The sequence below is a fragment of the Hyperolius riggenbachi genome, chromosome 3 (genome assembly GCF_040937935.1).
Source record: "Hyperolius riggenbachi isolate aHypRig1 chromosome 3, aHypRig1.pri, whole genome shotgun sequence".
In the NCBI taxonomy this organism is placed as follows: Eukaryota; Metazoa; Chordata; class Amphibia; order Anura; family Hyperoliidae; genus Hyperolius; species Hyperolius riggenbachi.
The window spans coordinates 325,048,765-325,074,636 of NC_090648.1; the positions used below are offsets into that span (position 1 = coordinate 325,048,765).

The window sequence follows — 25,872 nt, forward strand, 5'->3', positions numbered from 1 at the left end:
GTCTTGCGTCACGTCTTAATGGACACAGGACATCACATGACGTGACGTCAGGACCCGCCAGCGTATTACATGCTGGCAGCCAGCGTGTAATACCATAGTGTGTCCTGACATCACGTAATGTGATGCCCTGTTGCCGTGGAGATGCGGCACGAGACATCGGTAAGCGAGGTGAGTTTCAAATCCCCCTACTGCCTGCTCACAACTATTTACAGAGGGAGGGGGGTTGGAATTTCAATCATGCGGCCCGCAGTCTGCACAATGCGGCCCGGGCGCGTAAAGTTTGCCCAGGCCTGGATTAGACTGATTATATTAGACTTACTATAATAGTGTTGCTCATGTCTGAGATTCATTGACCAGCATGTGATGAATTTGATCCAGTGATTGGCTTGTTAGACTCGATTTGTTGGTCATAATGATGTCCTTTGGTACAGCCAATTAGATCCTTACAAACATTTGTCAGACAAATGATTTTTTGCTCCTTATAGGGCTCAGATGCAGCCAAGCAACACTACTTTTTTTGTACAGTATCAGGTTTTGTTTTTTAGTTAAACTACCTGTTTGTGACACAGATATGCCCCAAACAGCCATACCGATTTTACCAGAACAAAAACGAACTCTACTCTCAAATGGAAAAGGCTTATTCAGCAAATCAGGAAAACCCTCCACAAGCCTTTATATAAAACTGCTGTCATATGTCATTTTGCAGACTGTTTCCATCTTGGAACATCGATTGACACTGACGGAAGATAAACTGAAAGAATGCCTTGAAAACCAGCAGAAGATGTCGCCACGGGCTTCAGACACAGAGTGATCACACTGCCACCATCTCCTCCACTCCAAATAAAGTGTTTTATATATTTATTTCTGGTTGTATTTGCACTTTTTGTAAATTAATTTTAGATAATGCAGTTTTGCTTTGAATATTGCCGATTTGTGCCTGCTCCATGCACAAATGCTTTACTAGCCTTTTGTAAGCTTTCTGTGCCAGAGTTCATTTTTATCTATGTATAAATGCCTTAATTGACAGGTAACAAATCAGGAGCCAGCTTACCAGTCACTTAGCGGCACAATATTGCCTCTGGAAGAGAATCTAGACTGCCACCTGAATTTAGTTGTTGGCTTAACATCTGCTAATTCTGCCCAGTAACATGCGACATGTTTACTGCTCTTGGGAGGAGAAAATATTAGTGTAAGGTTATTATCAAATGGGCAGCTGGAGGCGGTGAATTCACCCCGTCACCTTCCCTCATGCACCCCCCTACCCCCCGCCCCCCCACGGAGTCAACACAGCAGCAGCCTTGTTCAAATGAAACATGTTGCGGCTCTATGATGCTGGGTAATGAATGTTGCATTTTAATTGCCCTCAAATGGTGCTTGTTGTAGCGGCAGATAAGATACTGAACTGCCTGACGAGGCCTACTAGTGGTAGTAGAGCTCACTTTCAACTTTTCTCAATGACCACCTTCCTTCCCCTCACATATAAATGTTCCTACTGTTACATTTTTTTTAACAATAAGACAAATGAATTTACATAGATCGAGCTATAAGAATGCAGTCTTCATGGCTGTCCCAGCAGTAGTAGGTAGCAACGATGAGTCCCAACTCCCTCACCATCATTTCAGGTGCCTTCATGTCACTGAAGCTGTAGATTACTATACATTGTACTCTGTCACAGGAAGATTCCATATTTTTAACTTACAGCAGATTTGAAAGGAAAAAAAGCAGCACCCACTAGAGGGTGAAAACAGGGGCGTAGCAATATCCATAGCAGCCGCTATGGTGCTCTGGAGCATAGGGGGCCCAGGTGTCACCATTAACGTTCTTGTGTTCCTCCACCTTCTGACTTTCTCCATGCCCATGAACTATGTGCAGTTTTGATTGCATGAGAATGTAAGTTGCCCAATTATCTCATATCCATAGGGTAGGGACAGGTGGCATTGCTTAATAGTGCCTCCATCTAAGGGCCCCATGACAGTTTTGCTATGGGGTCCCATGATCACCAGCTATGCCACAGGGTGAAATGCAGTGCCTTAAATAATATTTCCTATGTGCAAGTGTAAATAAGTTGCTATTTCATCCAGGCTTTAAAATAAGTAGAAAATGTGGATTGGAGACTAGAGAAGATCAGTTTAGCCTATAGGAAACATGGAGATGGGTTTGACCACATGGATGATTTGTAACAGGTCTCTGATTTGGTGTTCATTCTTATGCATCTACTGCAGTGATAGGGATATGGAGGCTGCCATTTTTTACTAATTACGGCTCTGCAGCTTTAAGGCCTCGCTGCAGGGCCGTACAAGTCAGTACACAAGTGATTCCCCCCCTTTTCTGCCCAACAACAGAGCTTTCTGTTGGGGGGCTCTGATCCCTGCCATCTTGTTTATTTGTTTATTTATATATTTGTTTGTTTGTTTTAATTAAATTTCCCTATTTTTTTCCCCCCTCCCTCCATCCCTCCGCCAGCCAATCACCGCGATCAACTATCCTAGGCATCAGCCTATGAGAGCGGATCAGTCCTGTGCCTCCCCAGGGGACAGCCGACTGACACGACTGTCCACAGTACAGCGCTGCCTTAGATCACAGCGCTGTACATTGTAAATATACTGCGGTTTTGCCGTCTAACAGTCTCCTAGCGGCAATCGCCACTGGGAGACTGATGACGGAGCGTGCACCGGCGTGCACGATCTCCTACAAAACCCCGCCCCCGGACTTCATGACAATTGCCATTGTGCAGTCCTGGGGCTGCCACCGTGTTCACGCCAATCGGCGTGGAGCAGTCAGCAAGGGTTTAAACAATACCAGCTGCCTGGCAGCCCTGCTGACCTATTTGACTGCAATAATGTCTGAATAACACCAGAAACAAGCATGCAGCTAATCTTGTGAGATCTGACAATAATGTCAGAAACACCTGATCTGCTACATGCTTGTTCAGGGTCTATGGCTGAAAGTATTAGAGGCAGAGGATCAGCGGGGCTGCCAGGCAACTGGTATTGCTTAAAATGATATAAATGTGGCGGCCTCCATAGCCCTCTTGCTACAGTTGTTTAATGTTTTATTTTGTTCAGGAGACCCCAAACAGTAAATGTAAGTTATTTGTTCCTGTATATATAATAGTCAGACATATGGAGCCTCCAGCTGTAATATTGTATTTATCATGTTGTTTTTGTAGAACAATGGTTAGTGATTATGTATCTGTTTTTATTATAGTCCTCTGTAATGGCGCCACTTTTCAGTTCTGCTTTCTGATAATGATTATTATATGTGTCCATTTTAAAATCAAGTTATGGAATGTGTGCCGTGATATATGCAATTTGTAAATCTTCGCTTTGGTACATTATCTGCAATAAATTTATTTTTTTATAGTCTAAATGCCTGTGGAGCCTGCTGATGTTACATTGAGTTAAGTTACCAATTTATTTTTGTTTTTATTTTTGTTTTAGGTACTATTGTTTAGCACAATGGTTTCAATAAGCCTAAAAATTAAATCTCAAAAAAATGTATAGAACTTTAAGTTGAATTTTATCAACTTTGCCTAACCGGATGTATCCTTCCTCCTGTCGTGCGTGTGTGTAATTTATTTTTTTAATGCCAAACTTAGAACATCTGTCTTTTCCATTTAGCCTGGTAAACCGCATAAGCAGACATCTTATGATTTGCTGTCCACAAGCCATAAAAGATCTAGTTTTGTGCTTGAAGAAAAAAAATTGTAGCTAAAAAGAAATTGTAAGATGTGAATGGATTAACCGTGCAAATTTGCTTGACACACTTCTCAATACAGCCGTTTATAGTCGGAGGTCACTATGGTAAACCAGATTTATGTATTTAGTAAATATTCTGAAAGTTTTTCAGGCTCTTAAACCAACTAATTTCTTAACTGTCGGTAGAGAGAAAAGATTTGTGCTAGGAATAGCATGCAGAGTTCCTAAATACACGAATGTACATATACACTCACCTAAAGGATTATTAGGAACACCATACTAATACGGTGTTTGACCTCCTTTAGCCTTCAGAACTGCCTTAATTCTACGTGGCATTGATTCAACAAGGTGCTGAAAGCATTCTTTAGAAATGTTGGCCCATATTGATAGGATAGCATCTTGCAGTTGATGAGATTTGTGGGATGCACATCCAGGGCCGAAGCTCCCGTTCCATCACATCCCAAAGATGCTCTATTGGGTTGAGATCTGGTGACTGTGGGGGCCATTTTAGTACAGTGAACTAATTGTCATGTTCAAGAAACCAATTTGAAATGAATCGAGCTTTGTGACATGGTGCATTATCCTGCCGGAAGTAGCCATCAGAGGATGGGTACATGGTGGTCATGAAGGGATGGACATTGTCAGAAACATTGCTCAGGTAGCCCGTGGCATTTAAACGATGCCCAATTGGGACTAATGGGCCTAAAGTGTGCTAAGAAAACATCCCCCACACTATTATAACACCACCACCAGGCTGCACAGTGGTAACAAGGCATGATGGATCCATGTTCATTCTGTTTATGCCAAGTTCTGACTCTATCGAGACTCATCAGACCAGGCAACATTTTTCCAGTCTTCAACTTTTCAATTTTGGTGAGCTCGTGCAAATTGTAGCCTCTTTTACCTATTTGTAGTGGAGGTGAGTGGTACCCGGTGGGGTATTCTGCTGTTGTAGCCCATCCGCCTCAAGGTTGTGCGTGTTGTGCCTTCACAAATGCTTTGCTGCATACCTCAGTTGTAACGAGTGGTTATTTCAGTCAATGTTGCTCTTCGTCTATCAGCTTGAATCATTCGGCCCATTCTCCTCTGACCTCTAGCATCAGCAAGGCATTTTCGCCCACAGGACTGGATGTTTTTCCCTTTTCACACATTCTTTGTAAACCCTAGAAATGGTTGTGCGTGAATATCCCAGTAACTGAGCAGATTGTGAAATACTCAGACCGGCCCATCTGGCACCAACAACCATGCCACGCTCAAGATTGCTTAACCTGCCTGGCGTTCTATTAAGATCGCCAGGCTGGCGACCGGACGGTTTTTTTTTTTAATAAAAAAAAAACTATTTCATGCAGCCAACTGTTTGATCCGGCTGTGCTGGGCTCGGGCGGCTGGGGGGGACCCTCTTTCGCCGCTGCACGCGGCGCATCGCCGCGCTGCGGCGATCAGGTAGCACACGCGGCTGGCAAAGTGCCGGCTGCGTCTGCTCCTTTTTATTTCGTGAAAATCGGCCCAGCAGGGCCTGAGCGGCACCCTCCGGCGTCTCTGGAACGAGCTCAGCTTGTCCAGAACGCTCAGGAGGTTAAACCACCTTTTTTTCCCATTCTGACATTGTTTGGAGCTCAGGAGGTGGCTTGACCAAGGCCACACCCCTAAATGCATTGAAGCAACTGCAATGTGATTGGTTGATTATATAACTGCATTAATGAGAAATTGAACAGGTGTTCCTATAATCCTTTAGGTAAGTGTATGTAATAATACTTTACTTATGTTATGGATTGTGGTTTTCAGCTAGTTTACACTACATTTCTGCATCTGGTCGCTGAGAACCAGTAATTCATTCTGCCTGAATTATAACTACATTTCCCAGCATTACAGTACAAAATGTGGCTGAAGCTAGCTGCAATGGGCAGTGACAAGGGTGGAATATGGAAATAGTTTGCACATTTAGATAGAGATGCCTACACCTTATGCTGCTAAGGCATTTTTTGTATTGACCTGAGGAAGTTGGCCATAACCCGCAAAATGTGTTGTCATTTTTTTAAATATTTTTCCAGTTAAACTGGTGCCTGTATCTTCTGGAGAGGTAAGGAGTTACCTCTCATTTACAATCTTTGATAGTTTAAACATCCATATATTTGGGGCACCTCCACCCTTCTATCGGTCAGACCTCATTTGGAGGTAATAGCTTTACAGGTTTCTGGAAAGTATATTGAACTACAGGAGAGTGACCGTCCAGTATCCAGCAGGACCTGGAACACCAAGCGGGAATGATGAATTCCCCACAGGCTTTTACAGTGGTTGCCAGAACTATATCCCACCTTTGTGAGTATATAATCATATATATACTTTCGGCCCCCTATACCCAACAATGCTGCACCATTGGGCTCTCTCTACTTCTTATTTAGGTGCTCTTGGTCCCTACAAGAACCACCAAACCCCTTCTACAGTTGGCACATTTCTTTAGATGCACTGCTCCCCTTGGAGGCTTTGTGTAGCCTCCAGGTAATGTAGCTCCCAAGTCATTAACCACCTTGCGACCGCCTAACACCGATTGGCAGCCGCAAGGTGGCTCCCCTTCTACAGTTGGCACATTTCTTTAGATGCACTGCTCCCCTTGGAGGCTTTGTGTAGCCTCCAGGTAATGTAGCTCCCAAGTCATTAACCACCTTGCGACCGCCTAACACCGATTGGCAGCCGCAAGGTGGCTCCCCCAGGACCGCCTAACGCCGAAAGGAGATTGCAGGGGAACACGTGCGCATCTCCGCTTGAGTGACGGAGCTCAGCTCAGTCAACAGTCTGCCAGCGGCGATCGCCGCTAGCAGACTGAAAAGAAATGGCCGATTATTTTCGTTGTACAGTGCTGCAATCTAATGCAGCGCTGTACTGGGGACAGCCCTGTCACTTGGCTGTTCCCTGGAGCGGCTCACTAGCGATCTCCTCTCATAGGCAAAATATGGATGAAATCTGAGTGCCTAGATGAAAGTCACTTGAATCCTAAGAGAACATACAAACTCCATGCAGATTGTGCCCTGAACTCCTTAGCCACGCTTCTATACGATCACCGCTATTTACATAACACTACATAACACAGTATAATGCAATCAATTTTTTATAAAGCAAAATAGTTTTATTAATCTAATATAGAAAACAAAAGTTTGCTTTCTTAAAACTGAAAGAATTTGCGGTAATTCAGGTTGGAGTGAGCTCTGAGATGTTTCCCAGTGCATCACTGCTGAATATATGCAATTTAACCATTGTTGCCGTTAGACGCTAAACACACCCCCAGATCCGCTGTAATGCAATGATGTGTCAGCTTGTTAATTTCTACAGAGACAGAATAATCCAACATGCATACAGACTGTATCGGATTAGTTAATCATCATCAGTGCATGGCATGGATTAATTTGGCTCTATGGAGTTGGGCTTGAAACACCCTAATATAGCACACTATCCACTGAGATGAACAGGAGCAATTTTTCACAAAGGATGTGTATATAGATAAATGTCTTGATCAAAAGGTATCATCTTGTGATGTCTTTACAATACCTGCTAATCATATCACTAACCATGTATTTTATTTTACAAGTGGTTCAGGGAAACACTTTGCAATCTGAAACATTTTCTGCTGCAAAGAAAGCCTTCAATCTATAAATATAATGAGTAGAAGGAATAATATTTGGCTTTCTTTCATATGCAATCACTCAAAACAGAAAAACATGCTGTTCACACTACTGCAGAAAAAAATCACTAATTAAGTAAAGAATAGGAGAAAAAAAACAGGAAACTGGAGCAGTTTTAACAGAGGTAAGTGAAATTACAAATCCTTTTCTTAGAAATACCAACTGTGAAAAATGGCACTTTATAATTTTTTGGGCAATGACCATTCAAAGTACATTAGTGACATTACCTGAACATTGGTACAGTGGGAATAGAAAATAATTAACCCTTCAATATATTCACATATAGCTTTGCAGCCTGATATGAACGTGTGCAAACACTCACACACACACACACACACACATTTTTGCAGCCATGCTCACTCAATGCCACTTATAACAGTGGAAGATTGATAAAGCATCATTCTCCATGTCAGTGCTTTGTGGAACTACCTTTTGCTTTAATTGAAGCCTTGAGTCTGTTGGGATCCACAAATTGCACATATTTTTTTGTTTTGTTTTGTTTTATAGGAACAGTTAAAGTTCAGTCAAATCTGTTGGCGATCGCTGGAGAACTGCAATCTTCAAGTCATTCTACAGATTTTCAGTAGACTTTAACTCTAGGCTGTGACTTGGATTCAGAGAAACACCTCTAAGCTGGATGTTACCTTTACTGTAGATAATGTGTTCCCAGGGTGGTAATCTTTATTAGCTTTCTGCTTGATTTACAGTTTGGTGTTGAGACCAAATAGTGTGATTTTGGTTGCACCTGACCATAACACTGTTTTCCATGCAGCATTAGAAACTTCAAGGTCTGGAAGAGCTCAATATGGCCTTTCTTGAGGAGTGTTGTTGTTTTTCTTGAAATCTTTCCATATAAGTAAGCTATATTTGTGGAGCACGTGTGTTCACTTGCACACAATTACCATTCTTTGCCATAATTTCCAGTAACTTCTTAAGCCATAGGGCTGTTGATATCTTCTGTAAAGGTGTGAACACCCCTGAAATGGATGTCGTCTGTGGGGATGGATAACTTAAAGAGAATCTGTATTGTTAAAATCACACAAAAGTAAACATACCAGTGCGTTAGGGGACATCTCCTATTACCCTCTGTCACAATTTCGCTGCTCCCCGCCGCATTAAAAGTGGTTAAAAACAGTTTTAAAAAGTTTGTTTATAAACAAACAAAATGGCCACCAAAACAGGAAGTAGGTTGATATACAGTATGTCCACACATAGAAAATACATCCATACACAATCAGGCTGTATACAGCCTTCCTTTTGAATCTCAAGAGATCATTTGTGTGTTTCTTTCCCCCTGCATCTCTCATGCACTGAAGTTTCAGGCTGCTTGTTTCTTCCTGCAAACAGCTTTGCCCTTGTCTGTAATTCCTAACTATGTGAAAGCCCAGCCAGCTCAGAGGACGATTTATCCAGCTTGTAAAAGATAAGAGAGAAAAGAGAAGCTGCTCTAATCTAAATAACACACAGGCAGTGTGCATAGAGGGGCCTGGAAGGGGGAGTTCATAGCAGAACCACAACACTGAAGAACTTGGCAGCCTTCCAGACACAGGCTGACAAGTCTGACAAGAGAGAGATAAGTTTATTTATTTCAGAGACTGTGATAGTACAAAGTCCTGCAGTAAGCCAGAACACATTACAATAGCTTTTGGAACTTGTAGGATGATAAAAAACAGGATGCAATTTTTGTTACGGAGTCTCTTTAAGTTTCCACCTCAGTTGTGTTGAAATACAGTGCTGCCCATAATTATTCATACCCCTGGCAAATTTTGACTTAGTTTGTACCTAGAAACACACAACACTCTGCTCTGGAATCAATGCAAGCAATATGAGTCCATATGTGTCTTTCAAGCTTTAGATGTGGACAACATCAGTTGCTGCAGCTTCAGTGTACACCTCCACCACCCCCTCAAGACTGGGCACTCACCCTTATCCTTAGACCCCTGCCAGATGGGTCTAAATGCGCTTGTAGGATACTCTCAGGCGATCCCCAGCCTCTAACGATCCACCGCTTGCTATATCTTGCAAAGTCTTCATAAAGCATTCACCTCCGAATAAAAGCACAAGGTGTAATGATCGCTGCTGCAGCAGCTATTGCTGGAAGTAGTGCTGCAGCTCAGGCAGTTCTGATGTCTTTCCATGCAAGCTGCATAGCTTTGTCTGTCTTTCCCTGCTGTCAGCTTGTGACTGATTATCATTCACCTGTGTGGGAATCTGCATGTCTGCTCCCATTGGATGACCTCAGTATAAAGATCTGCTTCCTGCAGGGTTTCCTTGGGTTTTCATAGCTTCAGCTTAAGCCAGTCTTGCTGTCGCTTTAGGCCCCGATCGTGTTTCTTGTTATAAAGATACTTTGCTGGTCTTTGCATCATATATTGGTTCATTGCCAATATATATGCATACCAGCACGTTTATTATTTTCCTTGTATTTGTGTTACGTTAATACATCAGTGTCGCTGATGTATACGTACACGAACTGTTTATATCCTGTGTGCAGTTAGTCAGCTTCCAGCACGGTTTGGTAGGTTGCGCGTACCGTGACCACCCGTGCTGAGGTAGTTACCCTGCTCCTGGTTCTGTTTGTGGATTGCGTTCATCTCTGCGAAGAGATAGCGAATCCTTCTGAATCCTGTCCTGTTACCGTTTGTGGATTGCGTTCATCTCTGCGAAGAGATAACGAATCCTTCTGAATCCTGTTCTGTTACTGTTTGTGGATTGCGTTCATCTCTGCGAAGAGATAACGAATCCTTCTGAATCCTGTTCTGTTACCGTTTGTGGATTGCGTTCATCTCTGCGAAGAGATAGCGAATCCTTCTGAGTCCTGTCCCCTGTATTACTCCAGTCTTAGTCAGCGTTCCTGCTTATGTCATATATCGGTTCATTGCCGATATATACATATGTTAGTCAGACGTTACAAATAGTTTCATTGATAGCTGTAATTGTAATACGCTAGGAAAACATACTTATTGTATATTTATCTGTGTTACGTTCATGTATCTTAATCCTGCTATTTTCTGACTATCCTGTCCTGTCTTTGTGAGGCACGCCATCGCCGCATCGCATTGGCTGCCTCATTCCAGTCTGTCTGGTTTTGGACGCTTGCTGTCGCTAAGTAGCCGCTAGCTAGCAAGCGTTCATTCTGTCTACCTGTCCTGATCTCCTCAGTTCTGGTTTATGCGCTCAGCGCTACTTTGCGCTGAGACGTTATAACGAAAGCATTGTTTGTGGCTGTCAGATCTGCACTGGCTCTGTGCGCCACAATCTCCTATTGGAGTCAGTCCTCCCCTCCACTATACTAGGGATAGCCTGTTTCCTTGTGCTATTGTGTGTACCTCCTCCACGCCAGCTCATGCGTTGCATGCTGACTGTGGAGAATACACCACCAAGCCTTACATTATGAAAACCCCATTACCAATCCCCATTGTGGGGGGGATTCCCAGAAAGTATGACACTGTTAATTATGGTTCCTGTTCCTTTAAGAAATTTGAAGAACTTAGCTCTGAAACAGAAAATGAGTTTTTCTCTGAATGTGCCAGGTTCCTGGCCAATCCTGATCTCCAAGCGACTCCTGTTTCAACCTGGGCACTCCAACTAAGTTATATTTTGTTTAAAGGGGAATTATTCCAGTGGGCATTTGATGTTCTCAATCATTCCGATTTGAAAGATAGACCGCTGGAATTTCTAGCGTTTGTGATCCATAACTGGTTGCGCATAGATCCATTGCCTTTTCCTCTTAATGAACTCCTGGCAGCAGGCCAATCAGCTGCTCCTTCAATTGCTTGCAAGAATGAGCAGCAAGCAGAAAGTGTTACTGATAATTTTCCTGCAGCTTTGAATAAATCACCAAAAACCGCAAGGTCAAAGGCAAAACGCAAACGTTCTAAGAAACGTGTCCAATCTGCAGAATCGTTATCCTTAGCGACTGAGACCTATAATGAGATTCTGCCATTAACAGATAATGAAATGCAATTGTCTTTCAGGGGAGTTAAATGGACTTATGAAACTACTAATGAACTTTCCTCCCTGGCTAGGGAAAATAAAGATTTTTGTTTAAAAGAATTATCTGAGTATGATTATGATGAGATATTACAGAGTATTGAACAAATCAACTTATTTGTGAACCAAGGGAAGTTTGCATACACTACAGTTCAACACTTGCTACAGGTATTGGAGATTCTTAAGAATAAGGAATCTGCCAATCACTTGCTAATTAACCCTATACATGTGCCTGCCACAATCATATCTGCAGACTGTGATCAGCCTAAATGTTTCGCTGTTAAGTATGCATGGGATCCTCCATTCGAGAGGGGAGAGATGGAAGCCCTGGTCTGTGAATGGAAGAATGATTCAAGTTCATTTTGTCAATTTTACAGTGCAAAAAGTGAAATGGTATTGAAGGCATGCATTAAGTCAGCCTATAACCTAATAGAGGCTGGTGTGTGTAGGTATGACTGTGTGGCTCCCTTGATTGATGTGTGGGAACTGATTTTGGATGATTTTTATGTGACTCCGAATTCGCAAATTTGGCGTTCTGACCCGCCTGCTTCAGCACCTTTGGCTGATTCAGCAGGTGATTCGGAGCTCTTTTTGTGTGAAATTGAAGTTCCTGCAATTCCACCCTGTACCATGGATAACTCAGTGTTACTTCCCAGTAAAACAGAAGCCACTGATACATTCTTAACCTTGCCCTGCGCAAATTTCTCAGCAGAGAATCCAGAGGTCCTGCTGACTTCCGAGTCCAGCCTAGCCAGTACTCATGACTCTTTGTTTAGTGAAACAGACACCAGAAAAATCGTGCCTGTCTCTGCAAACACTTCTGCAGAAATTACCTGTGTTAATAAAGTTCAACTCCTGTCTGATCCAGCAGATGCCAATAGATGCACTACATCAGTTTCCGAGTCCCAGCAATCCTGTCTAGAAACATCAGAACCCCGGCATCTGAATTTTCCAATTTTACAAATGAATGGTGATTCAGATGCGCAAACCTTGTGTCTTGATCTTCCTGTTTCTACACCTCGCTCTAGTTTCATGAATAGCTCAGAGCATCTGCTATGTGAACCTGAAATCGCAGAATTATTACCTTGTTCAGAAAATCTTCCAGTAAATTTGCCCTGTACCATGAATTGTGCAGTAGATCTCTCCAATGAAACTCAGGTCACAGAATCATTATGCTGTCCAGCAGGTGCTTCCATGGTTTTGCCCTGCAATATGGACTGTTCAGTGATCCTGTCCAGTGAAGCTGTGGTCGCAGAGTCTTATGCTTCACCCAGTACTTTGGATATTTCAAACCCTCTAGCAGAAGGGTCTGAGGCACTGCTTACCTCAGTTGGTGTTGCAGTAATATTCACTTGTCTAGCAGCTGTTTTGGAATTACAGTCTGCTCTAATAAAACTTGGTGAATTTCTGCCCAGCAAAGCAGAAGCCATTGAAATATTGTCCTCGTCAGCAATTGTGTTAGATACCTTGCCCTGTACACAGTCTGATTTAACCAATGTTGAGTCCCTCTCCAGGGTTGTAACAGCCGAGGAACTCCAGCCCTGTCCTCTGAATGTTTCAGAAGTCTTGCCCTGTAACATGGATAATTCTGATTCTCTGGTCAAAATAATAGAAATCTCAGAATTTCAGTCCGGTCTGATGTGTGTTCCTGAAACCCAGCCCTGTATCCTGAAAGATTCTGGTTCTCTGGCCGCTGTGGCAGAGGTTCCAGAGTCCCCTTCCTGTCCAGGGAATTCCTCAGTTTTGCCTAGTCCAGTGGGGGCTGCTGCAATGCTGACTTGTTCTGCAGCGCCTCATGAGCTCCAATCCAGTGTATTAGATGAGTCTCTGTCCAGTCCAGAGGTAGTTGTGGAGTCCCTATCTGGTTCAGTGCATACATCAGAAGATTTGTCCTGTCTTGTTAGTGCCCCTGAATCTGATTTGTTACTGACTTTGCTGGAATCAGCGACATCTAAGTCTGATCCTGCATTCTCGTGTAAAAATCCAGTAGTTGCGAAGTCTAGTCATGATGATTTTTTTTTGGCCAGTCCTGGTTTTGGTCCTGTCTTGGCTGACCCTGAGGCTCACAGTTCCTTGACATGCCCAGAGGTTTCTCTTGTGCCAGTGTGCCCAGATGTTCTTTGTGTGCCAGAATGCCCAAGTGTGTTTAAGGTGTTAGCGTGCTCTGATGCTTCCTTAGTGGGAACATGTTCTAATGTTGCCAGTCTGCCTGCATGCCCAGAGATGGTTCTGGTCCCTGAAAGCCCTGATATTGATGTTTGTCCTTGTGGCCCTGACTCGGGAATTGCCCTAGGTTCCATAGGGGTTCTTGATAGTTCTCCATGTGAGCCTAAGGGGCATTCTGACCTATGGGGATCTCTTTGGAGCTTCAAGGTGTTCTGGGAGGTCTCTGAGAAAACTTGTCCTGGTGCCTTGGACTGGTTCAACAGTGGGTTTTGTGTTGGTAAAGACAGTACCGGTGGGCATTGCAAAGGCTTTGGCGTTTCTGAACTGTTCCTGGAAGGCGGTGGGTATCGCTCAGGGAGTTTCGGAGGGCTTTCTTCTGGAAATCATGGTTCTGATGGGTGTCACACTGGGGCTTGTAGTACTGATGGGCATGGTTCTGTAGGTTCTGGTTCTGATGGGTCCAGTCTTGTGGGGACTGATTCTGGAATTCGGTCTTGCCGGGCTGTCCCGGTCATCATGAATTATCAGTCAGACTGTTTTGTTGGAAATTTCAGTTTTGAAAAGCGTCTGGAATCCGCTTTTAAAGGCGGGGGTACTGTAATGATCGCTGCTGCAGCAGCTATTGCTGGAAGTAGTGCTGCAGCTCAGGCAGTTCTGATGTCTTTCCATGCAAGCTGCATAGCTTTGTCTGTCTTTCCCTGCTGTCAGCTTGTGACTGATTATCATTCACCTGTGTGGGAATCTGCATGTCTGCTCACATTGGATGACCTCAGTATAAAGATCTGCTTCCTGCAGGGTTTCCTTGGGTTTTCATAGCTTCAGCTTAAGCCAGTCTTGCTGTCGCTTTAGGCCCCGATCGTGTTTCTTGTTATAAAGATACTTTGCTGGTCTTTGCATCATATATTGGTTCATTGCCAATATATATGCATACCAGCACGTTTATTATTTTCCTTGTATTTGTGTTACGTTAATACATCAGTGTCGCTGATGTATACGTACACGAACTGTTTATATCCTGTGTGCAGTTAGTCAGCTTCCAGCACGTTTTGGTAGGTTGCGCGTACCGTGACCACCCGTGCTGAGGTAGTTACCCTGCTCCTGGTTCTGTTTGTGGATTGCGTTCATCTCTGCGAAGAGATAGCGAATCCTTCTGAATCCTGTCCTGTTACCGTTTGTGGATTGCGTTCATCTCTGCGAAGAGATAACGAATCCTTCTGAATCCTGTTCTGTTACTGTTTGTGGATTGCGTTCATCTCTGCGAAGAGATAACGAATCCTTCTGAATCCTGTTCTGTTACCGTTTGTGGATTGCGTTCATCTCTGCGAAGAGATAGCGAATCCTTCTGAGTCCTGTCCCCTGTATTACTCCAGTCTTAGTCAGCGTTCCTGCTTATGTCATATATCGGTTCATTGCCGATATATACATATGTTAGTCAGACGTTACAAATAGTTTCATTGATAGCTGTAATTGTAATACGCTAGGAAAACATACTTATTGTATATTTATCTGTGTTACGTTCATGTATCTTTATCCTGCTATTTTCTGACTATCCTGTCCTGTCTTTGTGAGGCACGCCATCGCCGCATCGCATTGGCTGCCTCATTCCAGTCTGTCTGGTTTTGGACGCTTGCTGTCGCTAAGTAGCCGCTAGCTAGCAAGCGTTCATTCTGTCTACCTGTCCTGATCTCCTCAGTTCTGGTTTATGCGCTCAGCGCTACTTTGCGCTGAGACGTTATAACGAAAGCATTGTTTGTGGCTGTCAGATCTGCACTGGCTCTGTGCGCCACAATCTCCTATTGGAGTCAGTCCTCCCCTCCACTATACTAGGGATAGCCTGTTTCCTTGTGCTATTGTGTGTACCTCCTCCACGCCAGCTCATGCGTTGCATGCTGACTGTGGAGAATACACCACCAAGCCTTACATTATGAAAACCCCATTACCAATCCCCATTGTGGGGGGGATTCCCAGAAAGTATGACACTGTTAATTATGGTTCCTTAGTATTATGGTAGAGAACAGAGGCGCCAAAAGGATAAAAACAATATTTAAAAGTTTTAAAATTATTGCTTAGGAGGCAGTGGTGGACTCACCTCCCACAAGCAGACACAACAACTGTGTATTCACAAAAGGGACATTTATTGGTATACTCCAAATAAGGTTGCAACGCGTTTCGCAGGTCAAACCCGCTTCATCAGGCAATTACAGGAAGGAGCACACAACTGGGGGTAAGAGGCAACACATTTGTACAAATCCTGAACAGACTGCATATCAATAAACATAAATATTTGTATGATGGAATTCACTGGTGTGATTTAAATTAACGGGAAGAGGTGGCTAATTATTGTATTTTGGAGGTGGAGGGGGGGCGGGGAGAGGGGGGGGGGAAAGAGGATGGAGGGCCGGGGGGGGGGGGGGGGGGAAATGGGGAAAGAATTGGAGATGGGAAATGGGAGGGGGGGGGGGAAGAGGGGGGAAGGGGAAGAAGGGTGGGGGGGTTTGTTTTAGGGGGAAGAAAGATAGTGGTAATTTTAAGTATTACATCATAGCATTAATATTCATAAACATAATCATAAACATAATCAAACGTTAATCTCAAGCATGTGGCGAGATACTTTCATAACATACAGTAAACAGTATCATAATTCATATATATATATATTTTTTACCCATACATATGTGTATTGGGAGCGGTTAGCCTATATGAAATAGTGCAAAGGAGTTCAGGGCTGGCAATAGTACATTGGGTATTTAAGAAAGACATGCAGAGTAATTTATAGAAGACACATAATGAACAAGCATCAAACAAGATTCACTTACCAGCAGTATGTCCAGATAGCACCTGGCGCCTCAGTGGCCAAGTAGTACTGAACTGCTGTTTATATAGTGTTGAACTCCTCCCCTTAGCTAATTGGAATGTGGGGCGGGCACTTAGTTACGTCATTACGCATGTGTACATGCGTATTTTGATGCGTAATGGCAGTGGCTGGATAGTGTACTGGCTAAGGGTGCTGCCTTTGACATGGGAGACCAGGGTTCAAATCCCGGCCAAGTCAAGTACCCATCCAATAAGGAATTCAAGGCAAGACTCCCCAACAATGCAGGGTGGCCTCTTGAGCGCGTCCCTGTGGCTGCAGCTCTTGAGTGCTTTGAGTCTGACGGGAAAAAAGCGCTATGCAAATGTTTGGATTATGGATTATTATTAATGGCGGTCAAGGATTACGTATGCGTACATGCGTATTTTGACGCGTAATGGCGTATATGGATTGCATATTGTCAATGCGCGATGAAAAAGGGGCGCATGCGTACTAGCATGATGCCATGCGTACGGTGGCATGGAATGGGAATGTGGCGTATATTTGAACGTGTTGGAATGCGGAACCATTGCTCAAAATAAGAGAACCACTATTTAATATTAATACATTTCAGGTTACTTGATCTGACAGTATATACCATTGTGGCTGTACAATTATATGCAATTATTGTCATACGATTTGCTCTGCATTGCAACAGTACTCTCTATCAATGTAAACGCATATACATGTAAAAATGAGTAAAATTGATAATACAAATAAAAAAATATAAAAGGTTCCGACTAGCCAACTAAGACATAGAGTATGGATAAAAACATGATCACGTTGGAATACTAAGCATAACGTTCTTAACATAAATACGCTCAAAAACAATTATAAAAATGAGCTAAAAACCCAAGAGGAATATAATAGTAAATGAAATAAATTAAAAAAAGATAATAAAAACTCGAACTTATAACACAGACCGATAAAAGAGGCGACTAAGTTAAAATAATATTGAAATGTTATGATCAGTGAATTTTTTCTAGTTGTTCGTTGAGTCCCTCCGGAATGAGAGTCCTCAGTATTTGTATCCAGAACATTTCTCTCGCTTTCAGTATTTCAAAAGCATTGTGCTGTTGTGGGTTAATGGATTTTATAAGTGTTATACGGAATAAAGTGGGGTCATTGTGATGGTGAGTGCCGAAGTGTCTCGAGACGCTGTGAAGGGGAAAGTTTTTCAGTATGTTTCTTTTGTGTTGTCCAATTCGGCTGCGTGCCGGTTGTGTGGTACGGCCCACGTACTGGAGGTGACACGGGCAGGAGATCACATATATGATATATCTTGAAGTACAGGTAATCGGGTGTTTAATTGGATAGTTTGTTTTGGTGGCATTGGAGCAGAATGAGGTGGTGATATTGATAAATGGGCAAGCTTTGCATCTAGTATTATTGCATGGAAAACAGCCCGGGGAGTGTGCAACGTTTGGAATTGAGTTGGATATTTGTGTACGAAGTTTGCTGGGTGCTAGTAAGTTGCGCAAGTTGGGGGCTCTTCTAAAGGTGATTTGAGGTTTTTGTGGGATAGATTGTCGCAGATAAGGGTCTTGTAGTAGAATATCCCACCTATTCGTTAGAATTGACCGGATCTGTGGGTGTTGGGCATTGTATTGTGTGATGAATCGGGGGCAGTCCACGCTAAGTGGCTTAGTGAGGAGCTGAGTTGGGTTGTGCGATGGAGTTGTTTTGGCTTTAAATTTCGCATCCTTGATAAGCTTTTTGGGGTATTTTCGTGCCAGAAATTTGTTAGTGAGTAAACCTGATTGTGTGTTGTAGTCTGAGATGTCTGTACAATTTCTGTATATCCTTCTAAATTGACTATATGGTGTGTTAATGGTCCAGGGGCGATGGTGAAAACTTTCAAAATGTATATAATTGTTAGCATCTACCGATTTGAAGTATGTTTTGGTTTTTATAGTGTTAGATTCTATGAACAGTGTTAGGTCCAGGTATTCAATATTCATGGGGTCATGTTGTGAAGTGAATTGTAATCCAGCAGCATTTGAATTGAGATAATTGATAAAGAGGGGGATCCGGTCAATGTTGCCTTGCCATATCAGGATGAGGTCGTCTATGTACCGTCTATAAAAAACTATATTGTCAGTGAAGGGGTTATTAGCTTGTAATTTTTGTAGTTCCAGAAGTCCCATGGATAAATTTGCATATGATGGGGCGAACGACGAACCCATAGCTGTTCCTTTGGTTTGATGGTAGATTTTGTCAGAAAAGGAAAAAATGTTGTTCTGTAGGATAAATTCTGTACATTGCACTTAGAAGGATTGTTGATCATAGGGCATAGCGGGATTAGTTGACAGAAAATGTTTGATAGCTGAAATACCATAAGAGTGTGGAATGTTGGTGTACAAAGAAGTTACATCGCAGGTGAGCCATACAAAACTATCTTGCCAGGTGATGCCTTTAAGAAGTTCTATCAGGTGTGCGGAGTCTCTGAGGTAGGAGTCTAGTGATCGTACATGAGATTGTAGATGTTGATCTACAAAACGTGAGAGGTTGCTAGTCATTGAATTTATACCGGATATGATGGGGCGTCCTGGTGGTTTGGTTAAGGATTTGTGTATCTTGGGGAGATAGTAGAAAAAAGGTGTTTTGGGATGCGGGTTGATGATGTAGTTTCTTTCATTTTTTGAAATAATATTGTTGGATAGGGCATTATTGATGAAGGTTTTCAGTGTTTTGTTAAGCTCCATTGTGGGATCAACATCCAGGGTAATATAATATTTGGTGTCACCCAAAAGGCGTTCTGCCTCTTCCAGATAATCCTTTGTGTTAAGAATGACAATCCCTCCCCCTTTGTCTGCTGGTTTGATGGTAAGGTCATGATTATGCTGTAATGTCTTAATGGCGATCTTTTGTTGGCGGGTCAGGTTGGATACCGGGTTGGGGTTGTCAGTGTGTATGTTCTGTAGGTCATTAAGTACTAGTGAATAGAACGTGTCAATATAGTTGCCTTTTGAGGCTACAGGGTAAAATCTTGATCTTCCTTTAAGTTTTGTAGTGATGTATTGTTCTGTCTGAATATCGGAGGGGGATAGTGTGCAGATTGGTATGGTATCATCATTGGTGATGATTAAGGCTGTCGGGTCATTGGGAGGGGGCGGATTTAGTTTTTTTATAGCAAAATGTCGTTTGAGTGTTAGTTTTCGTATGTAGGCATTTAGATCGGAAAAAATCTCAAACATATTTGACTGGTTGGTTGGACAAAAAGATAATCCTTTTTCCAACAGTGTGGTTTCGCAGCGGGATAATGAGTGATCGGAAAGGTTAAATATACATTTGGTTTGTTTTGAAGGGGGGGTGGGATTGGTTGTGGTTAGTGTTTTCCTCGTTTTTCTTTTCCCGCGTTTCCCCCTTTTTCGGAGTCGGGTAGGGGTCTTTTTTTCTTTGGTTTGAATATGGTCCGAGACGCTATCGGACTGGGTAGTTGGGTAGCTAACACGTTCTGGGATAGTGTGGTAGGTAGGTCTAAAAAAGAGGATGTAAGAGTAGTATCAGCATTGGTGTTGGTGGTGTGTGGGGTGGTGGGGCCATTCATGTTGGGTTGGAAAAAAGTTTCAATGGAAGTTTGAATGAATGTAGTTGGCTGTTCTGAACTATTATCATTTTCAATGTGAGGGGTTGTAGGAGCTTGATTGGTCATTGGGATTGGTCGGGGGCTGTCGCTTGCGGAGGGGTTGGGAGTGGTGGGTTCGGAGTCATATATACTTAACTGTGAAGGTCGGATTGGTGAATTGTGCTCTGATTCTAGTATAGTTGGGGAGGGATTGTCACTCATTCTGGGTTCAACTGTCTTGGATGAATTTGTAGGTAACAAAGACAATGGGGCATCTTTACCGGAGAAGTTGAAGTTTGGATTCATTAGAGGTATTCGAGTAGCTGGTTTGTCACCTCCAGTACGGGGGGTCGAGGTAACTGACTTGTTTTGTTTGGGGTGTGTGTTGGCAATGGTTAGTTTTTTATTTTGGCGTTGTGGTTTCGCTATTATTGTTGGTCCTGTGTTGTAATTGAAACTGTTCGGAGAGGGAGTGGAAGCCGTGAATTTGTTAGTTGTGATTATCGCTGTTGTATTATTGGTAATTGGGGTGGGGGTGATATTAGGTGTGTTGGTTGGTGGTGGGACCGGTGGTGGTGGAAAAAACGGCGGGGGTGGGTATGGTGGATATCTGGTGGGGGGTGGCGGTATGGTGAGACTCATAAGTGGTACTGGGCGGGGTTGTGGATGTGCAGGTGGTCTACCTGGCAAAGGAGCAGTTGGGGGGTGCAATTTTCGCTCCCTCTCCCTGTGCTCTGCATAAGCCAGGCGGTCCCTATTGAGTTTTTTAAGTTTGATATCAATGGTTTCTATTTCAAATTTTCTGAGTCGTGAAGTGAGGTTTGATAGGAGTGGACCGTATTGGGGGCTTTTGGAATGGAGGGCGAGGAAGTTTCGGCATTCAGTAATTACTGGCTGCAAGGCCTGAATGATTGATTTTCTTTTATTTATGAGCCTCTCCATCATGCCCTGTGTACAAAATTCGAGGTAAGCATACCACTCAGTTGTAAACACAGTGTCCGTGGGGAAGGCAGTAAGAGTTTTTATACGTATGCCATCCGGCGAGATTTTTTCCTCTATATAGGTATCTTGCATGGCTATGTCAGCTATGTTAAAAAATTCATCTCTTAATGCCGTTTCCAATTTTTGAAAGGTGGGCTTGAGATCGGTGTTATCAGCAGGAAGTGTATCCTCTGTAGGAATGGGGTTTGGGTCCTGAATGTTGTTGGATTTGAGTTTGAACTGGGCAAGCAGGCTGTCTCTATGTGAAGACCGATCTAGGAGGGCATCCATAGCAGAGTAGGGCTTCTATCAGTTCGTGTTGCCGGTTCGACGATACGAAAGGCCTAGACGAGCTAGTGCAAATATGAAGAAGAGAGAACCGAGAGCCCGATATGGTGTAGTATGTCAAGGTAATTGGATAATTAGAAAGAGTATGAATTGTATACTCACAAACCAGGGTTACCTCCAGGCAACCACTGTGTAGGCAGGTGAGGAGATTAGCCTGTCCTCACTCAGGAATAAGAAGTCGCTCTCTGTAGGCTTGAAAAACAAGAAGGGGTATCCCCCTCCACCAAAGGTGGATACAATCAGTATTATGGTAGAGAACAGAGGCGCCAAAAGGATAAAAACAATATTTAAAAGTTTTAAAATTATTGCTTAGGAGGCAGTGGTGGACTCACCTCCCACAAGCAGACACAACAACTGTGTATTCACAAAAGGGACATTTATTGGTATACTCCAAATAAGGTTGCAACGCGTTTCGCAGGTCAAACCCGCTTCATCAGGCAATTACAGGAAGGAGCACACAACTGGGGGTAAGAGGCAACACATTTGTACAAATCCTGAACAGACTGCATATCAATAAACATAAATATTTGTATGATGGAATTCACTGGTGTGATTTAAATTAACGGGAAGAGGTGGCTAATTATTGTATTTTGGAGGTGGAGGGGGGGGCGGGGAGAGGGGGGGGGGGGAAAGAGGACGGAGGGCCGGGGGGGGGGGGGAATGGGGAAAGAATTGGAGATGGGAAATGGGAGGGGGGGGGGAAGAGGGGGGAAGGGGGAAGGGGAAGAAGGGTGGGGGGGGTTTGTTTTAGGGGGGAAGAAAGATAGTGGTAATTTTAAGTATTACATCATAGCATTAATATTCATAAACATAATCATAAACATAATCAAACGTTAATCTCAAGCATGTGGCGAGATACTTTCATAACATACAGTAAACAGTATCATAATTCATATATATATATATTTTTTACCCATACATATGTGTATTGGGAAGCGGGTTAGCCTATATGAAATAGTGCAAAGGAGTTCAGGGCTGGCAATAGTACATTGGGTATTTAAGAAAGACATGCAGAGTAATTTATAGAAGACACATAATGAACAAGCATCAAACAAGATTCACTTACCAGCAGTATGTCCAGATAGCACCTGGCGCCTCAGTGGCCAAGTAGTACTGAACTGCTGTTTATATAGTGTTGAACTCCTCCCCTTAGCTAATTGGAATGTGGGGGCGGGCACTTAGTTACGTCATTACGCATGTGTACATGCGTATTTTGATGCGTAATGGCAGTGGCTGGATAGTGTACTGGCTAAGGGTGCTGCCTTTGACATGGGAGACCAGGGTTCAAATCCCGGCCAAGTCAAGTACCCATCCAATAAGGAATTCAAGGCAAGACTCCCCAACAATGCAGGGTGGCCTCTTGAGCGCGTCCCTGTGGCTGCAGCTCTTGAGTGCTTTGAGTCTGACGGGAAAAAAGCGCTATGCAAATGTTTGGATTATGGATTATTATTAATGGCGGTCAAGGATTACGTATGCGTACATGCGTATTTTGACGCGTAATGGCGTATATGGATTGCATATTGTCAATGCGCGATGAAAAAGGGGCGCATGCGTACTAGCATGATGCCATGCGTACGGTGGCATGGAATGGGAATGTGGCGTATATTTGAACGTGTTGGAATGCGGAACCATTGCTCAAAATAAGAGAACCACTATTTAATATTAATACATTTCAGGTTACTTGATCTGACAGTATATACCATTGTGGCTGTACAATTATATGCAATTATTGTCATACGATTTGCTCTGCATTGCAACAGTACTCTCTATCAATGTAAACGCATATACATGTAAAAATGAGTAAAATTGATAATACAAATAAAAAAATATAAAAGGTTCCGACTAGCCAACCTAAGACATAGAGTATGGATAAAAACATGATCACGTTGGAATACTAAGCATAACGTTCTTAACATAAATACGCTCAAAAACAATTATAAAAATGAGCTAAAAACCCAAGAGGAATATAATAGTAAATGAAATAAATTAAAAAAAAGATAATAAAAACTCGAACTTATAACACAGACCGATAAAAGAGGCGACTAAGTTAAAAATAATATTGAAATGTATGATCAGTGAATTTTTTCTAGTTGTTCGTTGAGTCCCTCCGGAATGAGAGTCCTCAGTATTTGTATCCAGAACATTTCTCTCGCTTTCAGTATTTCAAAAGCATTGTGCTGTTGTGGGTTAATGGATTCTATAAGTGTTATACGGAATAAAGTGGGGTCATTGTGATGGTGAGTGCCGAAGTGTCTCGAGACGCTGTGAAGGGGAAAGTTTTTCAGTATGTTTCTTTTGTGTTGTCCAATTCGGCTGCGTGCCGGTTGTGTGGTACGGCCCACGTACTGGAGGTGACACGGGCAGGAGATCACATATATGATATATCTTGAAGTACAGGTAATCGGGTGTTTAATTGGATAGTTTGTTTTGGTGGCATTGGAAGCAGAATGAGGTGGTGATATTGATAAATGGGCAAGCTTTGCATCTAGTATTATTGCATGGAAAACAGCCCGGGGAGTGTGCAACGTTTGGAATTGAGTTGGATATTTGTGTACGAAGTTTGCTGGGTGCTAGTAAGTTGCGCAAGTTGGGGGCTCTTCTAAAGGTGATTTGAGGTTTTTGTGGATAGATTGTCGCAGATAAGGGTCTTGTAGTAGAATATCCCACCTATTCGTTAGAATTGACCGGATCTGTGGGTGTTGGGCATTGTATTGTGTGATGAATCGGGGGCAGTCCACGCTAAGTGGCTTAGTGAGGAGCTGAGTTGGGTTGTGCGATGGAGTTGTTTTGGCTTTAAATTTCGCATCCTTGATAAGCTTTTTGGGGTATTTTCGTGCCAGAAATTTGTTAGTGAGTAAACCTGATTGTGTGTTGTAGTCTGAGATGTCTGTACAATTTCTGTATATCCTTCTAAATTGACTATATGGTGTGTTAATGGTCCAGGGGCGATGGTGAAAACTTTCAAAATGTATATAATTGTTAGCATCTACCGATTTGAAGTATGTTTTGGTTTTTATAGTGTTAGATTCTATGAACAGTGTTAGGTCCAGGTATTCAATATTCATGGGGTCATGTTGTGAAGTGAATTGTAATCCAGCAGCATTTGAATTGAGATAATTGATAAAGAGGGGGATCCGGTCAATGTTGCCTTGCCATATCAGGATGAGGTCGTCTATGTACCGTCTATAAAAAACTATATTGTCAGTGAAGGGGTTATTAGCTTGTAATTTTTGTAGTTCCAGAAGTCCCATGGATAAATTTGCATATGATGGGGCGAACGACGAACCCATAGCTGTTCCTTTGGTTTGATGGTAGATTTTGTCAGAAAAGGAAAAAATGTTGTTCTGTAGGATAAATTCTGTACATTGCACTAAGAAGGATTGTTGATCATAGGCATAGCGGGATTAGTTGACAGAAAATGTTTGATAGCTGAAATACCATAAGAGTGTGGAATGTTGGTGTACAAAGAAGTTACATCGCAGGTGAGCCATACAAAACTATCTTGCCAGGTGATGCCTTTAAGAAGTTCTATCAGGTGTGTGCGGAGTCTCTGAGGTAGGAGTCTAGTGATCGTACATGAGATTGTAGATGTTGATCTACAAAACGTGAGAGGTTGCTAGTTTTATACCGGATATGATGGGGCGTCCTGGTGGTTTGGTTAAGGATTTGTGTATCTTGGGGAGATAGTAGAAAAAAGGTGTTTTGGGATGCGGGTTGATGATGTAGTTTCTTTCATTTTTTGAAATAATATTGTTGGATAGGGCATTATTGATGAAGGTTTTCAGTGTTTTGTTAAGCTCCATTGTGGGATCAACATCCAGGGTAATATAATATTTGGTGTCACCCAAAAGGCGTTCTGCCTCTTCCAGATAATCCTTTGTGTTAAGAATGACAATCCCTCCCCCTTTGTCTGCTGGTAAGGTCATGATTATGCTGTAATGTCTTAATGGCGATCTTTTGTTGGCGGGTCAGGTTGGATACCGGGTTGGGGTTGTCAGTGTGTATGTTCTGTAGGTCATTAAGTACTAGTGAATAGAACGTGTCAATATAGTTGCCTTTTGAGGCTACAGGGTAAAATCTTGATCTTCCTTTAAGTTTTGTAGTGATGTATTGTTCTGTCTGAATATCGGAGGGGGATAGTGTGCAGATTGGTATGGTATCATCATTGGTGATGATTAAGGCTGTCGGGTCATTGAGCACAGGGAGAGGGAGCGAAAATTGCACCCCCCAACTGCTCCTTTGCCAGGTAGACCACCTGCACATCCACAACCCCGCCCAGTACCACTTATGAGTCTCACCATACCGCCACCCCCCACCAGATATCCACCATACCCACCCCCGCCGTTTTTTCCACCACCACCGGTCCCACCACCAACCAACACACCTAATATCACCCCCACCCCAATTACCAATAATACAACAGCGATAATCACAACTAACAAATTCACGGCTTCCACTCCCCCTCCGAACAGTTTCAATTACAACACAGGACCAACAATAATAGCGAAACCACAACGCCAAAATAAAAAACTAACCATTGCCAACACACACCCCAAACAAAACAAGTCAGTTACCTCGACCCCCCGTACT

At 42.9% G+C, this 25,872-nt stretch overlaps 1 protein-coding gene across 4 annotated transcripts in view; it reads left to right on the forward strand.

Moving 5' to 3' along the window:
- Positions 1-25,872, forward strand: part of POC1B (POC1 centriolar protein B) — a 218,447-nt gene that overhangs the window by 122,228 nt on the left and 70,347 nt on the right. For 3 of the 4 annotated variants that reach the window (XM_068276827.1, XM_068276829.1, XM_068276828.1), the window contains one exon: positions 707-861. The exons of the other annotated variant lie outside the window; for it this stretch is intronic. In XM_068276827.1, the coding sequence (XP_068132928.1) occupies positions 707-811 (105 nt within the window). In that variant the 3' untranslated portion in view covers positions 812-861. Of the gene's footprint in view, positions 1-706; positions 862-25,872 lie in introns of those variants that run through there. 4 annotated transcript variants of the gene reach the window in all.